This window comes from Cyprinus carpio, chromosome A19 (assembly GCF_018340385.1).
Source record: "Cyprinus carpio isolate SPL01 chromosome A19, ASM1834038v1, whole genome shotgun sequence".
Classification (NCBI taxonomy): domain Eukaryota; kingdom Metazoa; phylum Chordata; class Actinopteri; order Cypriniformes; family Cyprinidae; genus Cyprinus; species Cyprinus carpio.
The window spans coordinates 12,189,987-12,203,388 of NC_056590.1; the positions used below are offsets into that span (position 1 = coordinate 12,189,987).

General features: G+C 33.9%; 2 protein-coding genes across 4 annotated transcripts; both read left to right on the forward strand.

Annotated features, from left to right (window-relative positions):
* The first annotated feature begins 496 nt into the window (after nucleotides 1-496).
* Nucleotides 497-8,118, forward strand: si:ch73-347e22.8 (structural maintenance of chromosomes protein 3). Of its 3 annotated transcripts, none has more exons than XM_042776513.1 (5): nucleotides 497-629; nucleotides 6,168-6,656; nucleotides 7,008-7,062; nucleotides 7,616-7,715; nucleotides 7,863-8,118. In XM_042776513.1, the coding sequence occupies exons 2-5, from the start codon at nucleotides 6,351-6,353 to the stop codon at nucleotides 7,900-7,902; spliced, it is 501 nt and encodes a 166-aa protein (XP_042632447.1). In that variant the 5' UTR covers nucleotides 497-629; nucleotides 6,168-6,350; the 3' UTR covers nucleotides 7,903-8,118. The 3 variants fall into 3 exon arrangements, with proteins under 3 accessions (XP_042632447.1, XP_042632446.1, XP_042632448.1); XM_042776512.1 differs by lacking the exon at nucleotides 497-629 and adding an exon at nucleotides 3,588-3,877; XM_042776514.1 differs by lacking the exon at nucleotides 497-629 and adding an exon at nucleotides 3,959-4,264.
* A 3,208-nt stretch (nucleotides 8,119-11,326) lies between these two features.
* On the forward strand, nucleotides 11,327-13,169 carry msmp2 (microseminoprotein, prostate associated 2). The gene is made up of 4 exons (XM_019093758.2): nucleotides 11,327-11,542; nucleotides 12,542-12,655; nucleotides 12,740-12,848; nucleotides 12,944-13,169. The coding sequence occupies exons 2-4, from the start codon at nucleotides 12,544-12,546 to the stop codon at nucleotides 13,140-13,142; spliced, it is 420 nt and encodes a 139-aa protein (XP_018949303.2). The 5' UTR covers nucleotides 11,327-11,542; nucleotides 12,542-12,543; the 3' UTR covers nucleotides 13,143-13,169.
* The last annotated feature ends 233 nt before the right edge of the window (nucleotides 13,170-13,402 follow it).

The following is a 13,402-nucleotide window of genomic DNA, read 5'->3' on the forward strand; positions in this document are numbered from 1 at the left end:
TAATATATATACCACCCAACATGCAGGTTAATATATTCAGCATAGTTTCTCAAAGATAATAGACCTTTGAGACGCTGTGCTGAATATATTAACCTCCTCGATGATGCCTCCATTTGTCCTATAGCTTATTGTGGACCGTCACCAACCTCGAACTCTTTTTAGATGAAGTGTAGGCCTACTTGTTATGCTTTAACCTGCTTTCTGTCTTGTTTTTTAATATGAATATGATTGTATAAAAAATAAATTGTTATATTAGTATTGACAAATTTTGTGTCTATTAATGCCCATATAAATTCTTTTGTCAAGAGAACCTTAACTTTTCTTTTAATCCTATATGATTTGGGGATATCACTTAGCAAGCATATCATTGGAATGAGAACGGGAAAAAAATAATTAAACAATAGAACAACAGAAACAAAACTTCTTGCTTAACTGGTCAGACTGGTCACCTGTGAATGAGTGAGAATGAAAAGTAACGATTACGGAAGTAGGCTAAGAGCATTTTGGTGTTTTTGCTGTTATGCTTGTTCTGTGATAGCCTGTGTTCAGTGAGTGGCGGTTTTCATATTAATCCACTCTGAACCAACCCTTGTTTGTGGTGACAAAGATACTCTCGGCTCCTTGCAGAGGTGAGTTTTATTATTTTGCTCATCTTAATGTAATATGCTCTTTTATATTTAAAAAAAAAAAAAAAATTGTAAGAAGCCTTTGCTATGTTGATATATTTGTCAACAATGGCGAGCTCCAGTGGGGCAGGGAAATCGCGTTCTCTGGGAGTCTCCCTCGTGATATCGGGTTTGGATTGGAGGGGCACTTCAATAAGACCGAAAGGACAGCGATTAAATATCTATATATAATATAAATATTTTATTTTACAATGTTATGTTTTATTTCTAAAATAAAAAGAACGGTTTCTTAGGAATTCTACATTACTTATTCCCTATCCAAAACCCCATTCCGTTTGTGTAAAATATAACATTTATAATAATTTATTTGATGGATTATAATTACACAATAACTCAAAATAATATGAAAACAACAGCAAGTATGTTTCTAAATACTCATTCTTATTCAGTTCTGGCCAGGACTTAGAATGACTTCATGACCAGAGACATGAGAGCGACAGGTCTGTAATCATTAAGTCGAGTGAATTATTATTATTATTATTTTTTTTTTGGCCAAGGGGTGGGGGGGTATTATTATTTTTTTTGGCCAGTGGAGCGTTTCCACACTGAGCGCTTGTGCTACACACAAGAATAGGCTACATCCACTGATCTATAGATCAGTGGCTACATCCTAAAATAGAATTAGAAGTACATTAAGCATCAAGCTACACCTGAAAATGTAATTATTAATGTATTTGCTTACCCACCTTAAAACTTCATCAAGTGCTTGCAATAACTTCCAGTTGTGATCTATAGTTGATTTTGATTAATAAGCAGACACATGCACTCTTTGTATGTTTAACAACGCTACACTGCTAATAATTTTAATAAACGTAATTTTCGGTGTGCGAATGTTCACGGTCTAAGTGGAAGCATCCATAGAAATCTATAGTTTTATTCCAGTGCATCATTGCATCCGATATTCATTTAGCTTTTACGTGCTTGGTGTGGAAAGGCCTTTAGATTTTTGTTTTCTGAAGTGCAGATCAGAGCTGGTGTGGGGTGTGAGACTGGGCTTCTCAAACCATCAGTAAAACACATTCAGATCGTCAGTCAGTTTTTGATTTTCCACAGACTGGGGGTGGTGTCATGTACTTGATCTTGATCTCAGACCAGTCCGTATGGAAGCTGGGTTGTTGGCTGAAAACTGTTTTTTCAGCTTTTTAGAGTAGTTTTTTTTGTTTTGTTTTTTTGCCATTTTATTAGTGTCATGATCATTTTTTTTGTTTTTTTCTCTCTCATATTTTGTCCTTTGATTAGTTCATTTAGTTCACCTAGTTAATTATCCTCATTTGGTCTGTATATTTAATTTCATCTGTTACTCCTTTAGTCTGTCCAGTATTGATGTTATTTTGCTGTGTGTTCCCGTTGCCTTAATGGATTATCATCTTATCGATTCTATTAAACTCTTGTGTAGATGACCTTTTTCTTTGTGTGCCTTTCCTCTACACGTTGTATGACAGTTAGTCTGTTTCTGGCCTGGTTATCTAAGATTTTATCCTCACTTCTGTAAGCATCCTCCTTGGCATGACAAAGCTGTTTTTGAGTTTCCCAGTAAACCATGTTTTATAATTACTGAATGATAGGAACGTCCTGGTAGGAATGCACATATCCTCACAGAAACTGATACGTATATGAAGTTACGGTCTCTGTGAGCTCATCCAGATTGGTGGCAGCAGCTTCAAAAACACTCCAATCCTTGCAGTTAAAACAGGCTTGTAAATCCCACTCTGCTTCATTAGAACATCTCTTTACATTAAAAATCTTCACAAGAATGAACGATGAAAACTCCCGCGGCAAGTAGAGCGGTTTACAGTTTACAAAGAGTGCCTCTGAATTAGGAGAACATCTTCTTCTGAATACCAACCTTCATTTACGTAGAAACATAGTCCACAGCCTCTTGATTTCCCAGTTAACGCCGTTTGTGTTGCCTCATGTCCAGTAGTAATAATATAATAGATAAATAATAAATAAAAGAATGACTAAACAAAGAACAAACAAACAAAAACAGCAAAAGAATGGAAGAGCACCACACCTATCTTCTGGAATGCAGCATAAAATCCAGACTTTAATTTGATTGCAACTTTGTTTTGATTGCAGGTAAAAGCAAAACATAGTGTGTTGCAGATCATCACCTAGTAGTGAGAGTTAGAAAACGAGTTAAGGCCACAAGCTCGAGGGATAAAGAATGCGGTGCGTTTCATATTACAAAACAACAAAAGGTCTGTTTTTGGATCCAACTGCAACTCCAAAGCATTTATGTATGACTAGTACTGTGGGACAGCATGTTTCAATAGCACCTAAGCCCTGCAAACATATAGGAGTGGTAGGAAGATAGGGTTAATATCACTGCAAATGATACTAGTCTAGTTCAAATATATCTGTGGATGCAAATTTAGTTGCTCCCTGAACGAATTATAAATCATTCCTGCGCCACAGAAAGAAATTGTAAATGTTTTTTTTTCTTTTTTCAAGCTTTACAAATTGACATACACCATTGTCAGCTATTGATAGAAGAAACAGATAAAGCCACAAGCCACTGGGTGAGTCATTGTCGTGGTGTAGGAGTCGTTCAGATCATTGATAACACTGTACTATATCAGTAACAGAAAATGTGTGTATTTGATCTGCTTTTTTTGAGAATGGCATTTTGGAATGTAAAACAATAGGCCTATATTATGCAATCATTTAATTAGGAAAATATAAATAAGAAGCGAATAAATACTAATAATAAACAAACAGGGTGATTTATCTCTGATTAGTTGCTATATCAGGTTTTAAATCTCCACAGAACTGTGGATTGACCTGAATGTCTACACTGAGAGTGAGCTGTGGTCTGTAGATGGCAGACCTGAGGTGCATTGGTGCAATTTCCTTGAAGGTCTTGAAAGAATGTTCCTTGAAAATTCCGTAGCTGCTTTTCAAGGTATTAACGTCCGGAAGACCAGAAATAGCACAGGTGGCATAAGATGTTATATAGCAGCCTGTGCGCCAGCCGTTCACTCCCGCTTGTGTACACACAGCCACAGTTGTTTCACTCTGTAAACACGTGTTAGTCGCCACTGGCCTCATTGCAGTTCAAGGAAGGACAAAGGTTTTCACAGCCAGTTCACATTCATCTGTTCAAGACTTCAAGAGTACAATAAGGCTGAGACGAAAAAAAAAACTGATCTAAGGAGTAAAGCAACTCAATCAAGACCTGAACAACATAGGTAATCATGCACAGCAATACAAAAAGAAAAGCAGACTGTTCTGTTGGTCGTATGTCTTTCTTGATGGCGGTGATAGGCTAATCCAAAATGATTTTAATCGGCCACTATCCTGTCACTGGAGTGAGAAGATAAAAAAAACCGGAATGAAACTTCTTGCTTAACTGGTCAGACCGGTCTTCTGTGAATGAATGAGAAGGAAAAGTAATGATTACGGTAGTAGATTTTAACAGATGAAAAGACACAAGGGGAAAATTATTATTTTTTTGTTTGTTTGTTTTGTGTTATGCTGCTTCTGTGATATTGTGTTCAGTGAGTGGCAGTTTTAATATTTAAACCCTTGTTTGTGGTAACAAAGATCTCAGAGTGTGCATACGGCTCCTGGCAGAGGTGAGTTTTATTATTGTAGCCAACTCATCTGAATGACATATTCATGCTCTTGTAAATGTAGTGCTAAAATTTGTAACAAGCCTCTGCTATGTTGAGGGAGTCTCTTTCAGTTGAAATCGCACCCGGATCGGAGGGGCACTTCAATAAGACAGAAAGGACACTTTACCATTACCATTAGACAGCAGGATGTTTTGCATTTCATAATTGTACACAAACGTGATTAGTATTATTTGGTTTTTTTGCTTGGTTTTTTTTTTTGTTTTTTGGTGGTTTTTGGGCTTTTTGAGAACAGATTGAGCTAAGAACAGTTTAACGAGGCTGTGGATGGTCTAAACCAGGGATCTCGAAACTCGGTCCTGGAGGACGGTGTCCTGCAGAGTTTAACTCCAACTTGCTTCAACACACCTGCTGGGAAGTTTCTAGTATGCCTAGGAAGAGCTTGATTAGCTGGTTCAGGTGTGTCTAATTGGGGTTGGAGCTACATTCCGCAGGACACCGGCTTTCCAGGACCGAGTTTGGGCACCACTGTTCTAAACCATCTAAGACCAGCAATAAAGCTTAGGGTGGTTTACTTTAGGCAGTTTTTTTTTTTTTTTTTTTCAACAAGGATGTAAAAGAAATATAGGCTATGAGGTATGAAAAGTACGGAAGAGGATTAGGGCAAAGCAATAATAAAAAAATAAAACCATCTCGAGATTAAAGTCATTATATTGCGAGATTAAACTCGTTAAATTTCGAGGAAAAAAAGTCTAAATACAATCTTGAGAATAAACTCATTAAATTTCGAGAATAAAGTCGTTGTGTGTTTCGAGAAAAAAAAACTCGTTAAATTTCGAGAAAAATAGTCGAAATAATCGTGTAATAATAAACTCATTTAATTTCGAGAATAAAGTCTTTGTGTTTCGAGAAAAAAAGTCGAAATGAAATGTAGAGAGTAATGCATTCGATCAGTGTTCATTGCATAGCCTATATCTTTCAGTAACAAAGAAATACTATCAACTTTAGCAAATTATGACACAATAATAATTAGCACACGAACTTTTAAAAGAATTTGCAAGCGGCTAGGTCTTTTTAGAAGAAAAAATCAGTCCAATTTGCGCGATGTAGGCTACTCGCTTTTGTCCAACATTAAATGACAACCAGAGTACAAATGCAAGGTTATCGCTGGCTTCACCCAAATGCACTCTGGCACTTGGACAGCTATGATAAATTAAAAAACCGTACGGCATTGCCATTAATGGCGTGTAATGTAATGAGTTTATTCTCAAGATTGTATTTCGACTTTTTTTTCTCGAAATTTAACGAGTTTTAATCTAGAAACACAACGACTTTATTCTCGATATTTAATGAGTTTATTCTCAAGATTGTATTTCGACTTTTTTTCTCGAAATTTAACGAGTTTAATCTTGAAACACAACGACTTTATTCTCGATATTTAATGCGTTTATTCTCAAGATTGTATTTCGACTTTTTTTCTCGAAATTTAATGAGTTTAATCTCGAAACACAACGACTTTATTCCCGATATTTATTGAGTTTATTCTCAAGATTGTATTTCGACTTTTTTTTTCGAAATTTAATTAGTTTAATCTCGCAATATAATGACTTTAATCTCGAGATGGTTTTATTTTTTTATTATTGCTTGGCCCTAATCCTCTTCCGTAGTATGGAGCCTGCATGTGAATTAAATTATTTATAATAATTTAAATAATTTAATTTAATCTATTATTTTTAAAAATGTGTCATGACTGCAAATTAAATGATTTTTTGTTTTTTTGTAATGTGACATTATGACTGCAAATTAAATGTTTTTTTTTTTTTTTTTTTTTTTTTTTTTTAATGTGACGTTATGACTGCAAATTAATTGTTTTTCACTTTGTTTTTCTGTTTGTATTTTCTTTTAGAGACCGAACACTGATTCATCATATACATGCATTTATATAACTTTTTCTCAAAATAAATTTGAGGACTATAAAGGCCTATAATAAAAACCTCACTGATATAAGTGGGGAAAAACACTGATAGGATATTTGAGTATAAAACCAATTTATAAGCTGATTAAAAAAATTATTTTGGACATCATAGCCATGGAGAGGAAGTCATGCTCATCCCTGATCCTGTGTTTAGTATTATTTATGATCATGGGCTTGGTGGGATTTATACACATTAAAAAGGAAATGGTGAACAAACTAATAAATGAAGTAGAGTTCTCAGAGGCAGAGGTGAGAGAAAAAGATCTGGATATAAATAATTACGGTTTAGCAGTTGAACACACACAGAAGGAAATTGACAATGCAGATAAGGAGGTCAAGGAACTTAAGGATGAGGTCGGGAAACTGAACTCTGCTAAGGAGGAAAAGGACAAAGAAGTTAAAGCATGCAAGGATTCAGTGGTGAGTGAATTTTTTTGAATAATTTGCAAAATTGCATGTCATGTATATGACACACGACAATATGGTACAGTGTTTTAAAGTATTTTCATATTGTTTAATATGGTCTGTACAAAGCAATGGGAGCCCAACCATTGTATACCCAGCACCACTGTCAGCCAATTCAAACAGTGGTTAAAGCAAATAAATAAAATCATTGGTCACAAGCAGTCTTATATGCAATCATTTATTTGGTTTGGCTAATTCTAAAAAAACATGGCATGCTATGATTAGATGTGGTTTTTTATGTAACAAATGCTGCAGTTTAGCTTTATTCTAACTTCTTACCATCTGCCTCTGTGTTGTGTTTCATAGGCGGGGTTGAATAATGATGTTGCAGCCATGGAGAAGGAGAAGATTGACATTGATGGTATATTTAACTGTGTTTAGCAAGGAAACCCCAAATATGATATAAACTGAAAATTAAGGCATGCTAAATATCTTCATGTATGGAGACCCACTTATACTGTGTAAAAAATTCACTATATATATATATATATATATATATATATATATATATTATATATATATATATATATATATATAGTGAATTAAATAATTTATTAAAAGTCATAAAAGGATCATAAAAATTCCATGTTATTTTTTTACTGTCCTGAATAAGCTATTTCACAGATGTTTACAGTCCACAAGACAAAATAATATCTGATGATCCTGTTTAAAAGTTTACATATCCTTGAATTTTTATACTGTGTGTCATTACGTGGATGATCCACTACTGATTTGTGATAGTTAGATGTTATCGTGTTGGCTTCTTGAGCATCAGTAAATGTTAAACTTTAGTATACTTTAGGTTATATATATATATATATATATATATATATATAAACTACCCGTGAAAATTAAGCAAACAAAGACCAACAAAGAAAAGAGATGCTTATAGTTCTCTCTCTTGATCTTTTGAGGTAAAAAGACAAAATGGAATGAAGAAATTAATGGCCTTAAGCAGAAGCTCCAGGACCAAAGTCCAGTCTGTGCCTTTGTGAAGAAAGACGCTAACATAAAGTGAGTTTTCAAAGAATGTCTGTCTTCTGATTAGATATGAATGATTTCTTGATATGAAAACTTGTCACCAACATAAATTATCTTGATTAATCTTGAGCTCAGAGTTTGAATTCATTTTAATATCTGTATTTTCTTTTTTTGTTACAGGGACCTTTGCCCTCAAATTCAAACTGTAGCTCAAGCATAACGGAAAGAAAAGATTTTGATTAAACATGATAGTTACTTCAATATCATTTTTGTAGGTTTGCATCTTCATCATTGCTTTGGGATATGGATAAAAAAAAAAAACATTGCTCAGTGGATGCTATGATAATGTTTATACTGTCATATACTTTATATCACAACATGTTGTTTTATTGCACTATGGTATTACTAAAATAAAAAAAGATCTGTTTCTTAAGAATTCTACTTCTGTACTTATTACTTATTCCCCATCCAAAACCCTTTTCCCTGTCTGTGTAAAGTATAACATTACAAATGATTTATATAATGGATTATAATGTAAAACAAATATTGCAAATATTTGTTTTAGTTTGATTCTGATGCAGGTATCTAGGATAACTTCACACAAATGCAGGTGATGAACTGAGGGACACATGGAGAAGCTGTAGTTAAGAGATACAACTTGGTAACAGAATATTTTTGGTGTGCATGTGCTTTGGCTGAGGACAAATTGCTGCATCATGTTTCATGCCAAAGAGTGTTGGAGAGACTCTTTTTAATATAAATTGAATAAAAGAAGTCCGCCACTGATATTAGAGGCTAATAACTTGCTTAACTTAACTTAATAGGCCTAAATTCATTCCAATGACCAAATTCAATATAACTTGTTACGTATTTTCTACAAAATATTTTTATATGCTGATATATTATATGCTCTATCACGCTCTCAGACAGCTCAAACAAACTAACCCTCTCTTTCTAACCATCTATTCTTTGCTGCCATCTAATGTACAAGAATGAGAAAAGCCAGTGAATTTTCATTGTGATGTGACAAACCACACCTGAAAATCAACAAATGGAACAAATATGTGATTGCTTCCTTTGGATGATTTTCTTAATCTCTGTCAGAAGGTTGCTTTTGTTGTTTTTGATGTTCAATCCAGCTTTCTCCACTAGTTCCTCGATAGGTTGAAAGTTTGTATATTTATGCTTCAAACGTTTAATTTCAGCTATTAAAACAGACATTTTAGAACATTTGTGAGCTTTCGTGTTTGGCTTTTATGCATGATATGATTATAAAATTCTTAATATTAAAACAGACATTTTAGAACATTTGTGAGCTTTCGTGTTTGGCTTTTATGCATGATATGATTATAAAATTCTTAATCTTGACTCTATTAATATATACTACTGTATATTCATTTATACATTATTAAATATTTGGAGCAGATTTCTCTTCTTTTGACATTTTAGGAACTTCAGGGAAGTCATTGTGAAGTCTTTTGCACGTTTTAGCAGTTTCTGTTAGTGACTACGAATTTAAACAGCATAATTAGAAGGAGGGAGTATTGTTAGTAAATATGCACTATGCAGGTTAATCTGAAATCGAGTGAAACGATGAGATCAGTGTGTCTCTCTCTCCTCAGCAATGGTAAAAAAGGTGAGTTGATGGCGATCCCAGCCTTATTGTCTCTCAACAGACAGAAGGTGATACCTCTGACGCTGGGATGATGATAAACTGCTTTAAAATTCTTTTTTATTTAATTCAGTTACAATATAAGAAATTTGAAAGAAATACAAATATCCAAGAGATAAAACTTCCATTCTAAACCTTAAATGTATCAGTATAGTAAGTCTATGGCCATTTAGATATGTGATGCCAGTATTACACATGTATTACAAAAACTCAATGTGCACTCAAATTTTAAATTAGATTTAGAATACACTGTTTTCATTTATTAAATAATTATTTTACTCACTTGTCATGTTGTGCAGAAAATTGTATGTTGTGCCCCAGATCCAGCAAACTACTAACTCAATATTGGCAATGTTTTCCCAAATCCTATTGCCTATATTGAGAGAATGATTCCAAAACATAAGCTGGCTTTTCTTACTCCTCTGATCACAATATCAATTATAATAAATGACTGAATAGATTACAAGTAAAGAGCCCCAGACTATGCATAAAAGAAAAAACTCACGTGTCAGATTCCAGGATGTCTGCAGGTCACAATATGTGTATTTCTTAATGGACTTCTTGTTGATTTTTTTTGTATTTTTTTTTTTTTATGTTTTTTTTTTTTTTGACATGGTGAACAAGTTCTCATGTTTATCTTGCTGCAGATTTCCTGAAATATATGGCATAATTAGATCATGCACTGAATAGCACACATCACCTACAGTCTTCATTCAGAAGACACAATCTTGTCTTCCCAACATCTCTTTACACTCGGGTTATCTGAAGCCCCTGAACTAATACATTTACCCACATTCCACTGCCATAACAATAAACATCCAGAAAGACTGTAATAGATTTCCATATTCACTAATAAATGACAAAGAAATACATTGAGTCAGACACAGAGGTTGCAAGAGCGATCAATGACGTCAAATACTCTGCAGGCATGTTTGCATGTGTGTGCATGTGTATGGAACACACAACAGCATGTTATCTGTGTGCATGCAGACAATACCATGTGTACAGAATGCTGTTTAACACACACATGTAGACTCAGACAGTGACGCCAACCCTGATGAATAAATACAATCCAGTGAGTGACCTCTCCGATGTCCAGTCAAATATCATCAGCATCTAAGAGTTCTAAAGTGACCTCTGACCTCTGAAAAGGCAATGTATGAGGTAAGTATAAACCAGAAGCAGACATGTTACAATTGTGTAACCACTGAAAAAGCAATATCTAAATGAAGAAAAGACATTTCACTTGTGCAATCTTGTAAAAGACTTATATAGAGTACAAACATGCGTTGCTGAAGCTAATGTAGTTTTAATATATGCTATGCTATGCTATGCTATGATATAATATAAAAAGATTTACATTAATACAAATATGCAATGTTTTGGAGTTCCTGAAGGCAATTTACTATTTTACTTTTTTATTTTTTTGTCAATTAAGGTTGTAAAAATACATATATCGTTGGGGTATATTTGTAGCAATAGCCAAAAATACATTGAATGGGTCAAAATTATAGATTTTACTATGCCAAAAATCATTAGGAAATTAAATAAAGATCATGTTTCATTAAGATATTTAGTAAATTTCCTACTGTAAATATATCAAAACTTAATTTTTAAATAGTAATAAGCATTGGTAAGAACTTAATTTGGACAAGTTTAAAGGCGATTTTCTCAGTATTTTGAGTTTTTTGCACATTCAGATTCCAGATTTTCAAATATTTGCATCTCAGCCAAATATTGTCCTATCCTAACAAACCATACATCAGTGGAAAGCTTATTTATTCAGCTTATTTATTTAGAAAAATTTACACATATGACTGGTTTTGTGGTCCAGGGTCACATATAATATAATATAATATAATATAATATAATATAATATAATATAATATAATATAATATAATATAATATAAGAAAACTTAGTAATTTAGGCAATTTAGGTTCACTCATCAGCAGTAAAACATTCTGTGTGCACAGAAAGAAAGAAAAGAGAGAAAGAATAGAGTGAGGATAAACATAAATGACAGAGTGGGGGAGTGGTGAAGACGAGATGAGAGAAATGCAGGTATATAAAGCTGCTGTATGACAGAGCATCAGGGAGAACACGTGAACACATTTCCAGACTGAGAACACCAGACGAGGACAGAGGACGAAAACAGGAAACTAGGGAAAAAGGAAGAATCCTGAAAGGTAAGAAACTGATTTGTTTTCCTTTTTTATATTATGTCTTTAACAATGTGACACTAAAAGGATAACCAACTTTCAAAAGACATTAATAAGAACATAATATGTGAAATAATATTAATAATAATAAACTTAATTTGTATAGCACCTTTAATACACTCTCTGAAAAAGGTGCAAAAATTGTACTTTTATGCGTACAACAGCTTGTCACTGCGGCAGAACCCCCAAAGAACACGTTTGTACCTTTTTACCCATTTAACAGTTTCATAATAGCACCATAAAAGTACATTTAAAGTACTAATACACTCCCTTTAGGGGTAAAGAAGGTACAAAGATGTCCCTTTGAGGGTACTGCCCCACTGAGAAGCTGTTGTACAGGTACATTTTTTGCACTTTTTTTTTCTGACAGTGTACAAGGAATGCTGTAATAATAATAATAATAATAATAATAATAATAATAATAAATAGTCACCAAACACATCACATGAAAACAAATAAAAATACCATAATATAAGTTTTAATATGAAACCTACTTTATAATGATAATAAAAGATTCAAATAAAATTAGAAGTTAATAGCTTTCTTTTAAATAATATCTGTCTTCTATTGGTAATGTATTCCAAATACAGTTATATGCTACATTATGTTAATAATTCAAGATTATTCTCTATAGGGAATAAATGCTACTTTTATCCACCATGTAACAACAATAATAATGTGATCTAACATTCTGATAACAAGAAGCAAAAAAAAAAAAACAAAAAAAAAAAAAAACAACGCCACACAATCCTATTAGTATTTTTAAAGCACACGTAAATTTTTCCTAAAAATATTTTTTAAAAGTAATAAAATCACTCCTAATTGTAAATATCCTATCATCAGTGAAATCAAATGTATTTTTAATTTCATGCAATTAAAAACACAAAAATATCACTGGCAGCTCATAGCAGCTGAACTGAGAATAAATCTATAGATGCTCATTTACCCTCTATTTTTTTCATCTAGACATGCAAACAAACGAGATGAAGGTTTTACAAGCTGTGTTTTGCGTGGTTAGCGTCCTTCAGCTCTGTCATCATGGAGTATCCAGCAGTGGAGAATGCTACTTCAACGCAAAAGGTAAAGTGGACTAAACAATCCAGTACAGATTGGGCTAAACATGTTGTGTGACTGAAAGTGTTAATGACCACCGTTTCGCTGCAGCCAGCTGTGAGCACAACGGTCGTGTTTTTGACATCGGGGAGGCCTGGGTAAATGATGAATGTTTCCAGTGTGTGTGTTTCGAGCCTTTTGGAGTGGGCTGCTGTGAACAGTGAGTTTCAGAGGCGCATACTACTTACTGTACATGACTATAAGCACTTTACATGCAGCTGATGTTGAAGCTCATTGCTCTTTACTGTCATCTAGTGGAAAGCAGCCAGTCGATTTCCCGCCCTGGTGCGAGGCCATTAGAAAACCAGATTCCTGCACAGTTGCTGTGGTGATGAAGGCCAACCATAAACTTCCCTGTCTGTTTGGGGGGAAAACACGCCTGTGGAAATCAGAGAACGACCCACTCTTAGATTGCACTACTGAATTCACTCATGCAAAACACAGTTTCATTTAAATCTACTTCACCATGTTTCACAATGTACATGTACAGTATTGTTCAAAATAATAGCAGTACAATGTGACTAACCAGAATAATCCAGGTTTTTAGTATATTTTTTATTGCTACGTGGCAAACAAGTTACCAGTAGGTGCAGAAGATTCTCAGAAAAAAAAACAAGACTCAGCATTCATGATGTGCAAGCTCTTAAGGCTGTGCAATTGTGCAATTAGTGGGTTAGGGGTGTGTTCAAAAAAATAGCAGTGTCTGCCTTTGAC

Bases quoted from the DNA above. Each gene is read 5' to 3' on its own strand.
- si:ch73-347e22.8 (XM_042776513.1), top strand. From the start codon at position 6,351: ATGGAGAGGAAGTCATGCTCATCCCTGATCCTGTGTTTAGTATTATTT. The intron at 6,657-7,007 runs GTGAGTGAATTT...TGTGTTTCATAG, and splicing joins AAGCATGCAAGGATTCAGTG to GCGGGGTTGAATAATGATGT. The intron at 7,716-7,862 runs GTGAGTTTTCAA...TTTTTGTTACAG, and splicing joins AAGAAAGACGCTAACATAAA to GGACCTTTGCCCTCAAATTC.
- msmp2 (XM_019093758.2), top strand. From the start codon at position 12,544: ATGCAAACAAACGAGATGAAGGTTTTACAAGCTGTGTTTTGCGTGGTT. The intron at 12,656-12,739 runs GTAAAGTGGACT...GTTTCGCTGCAG, and splicing joins ATGCTACTTCAACGCAAAAG to CCAGCTGTGAGCACAACGGT. The intron at 12,849-12,943 runs GTGAGTTTCAGA...ACTGTCATCTAG, and splicing joins GGAGTGGGCTGCTGTGAACA to TGGAAAGCAGCCAGTCGATT.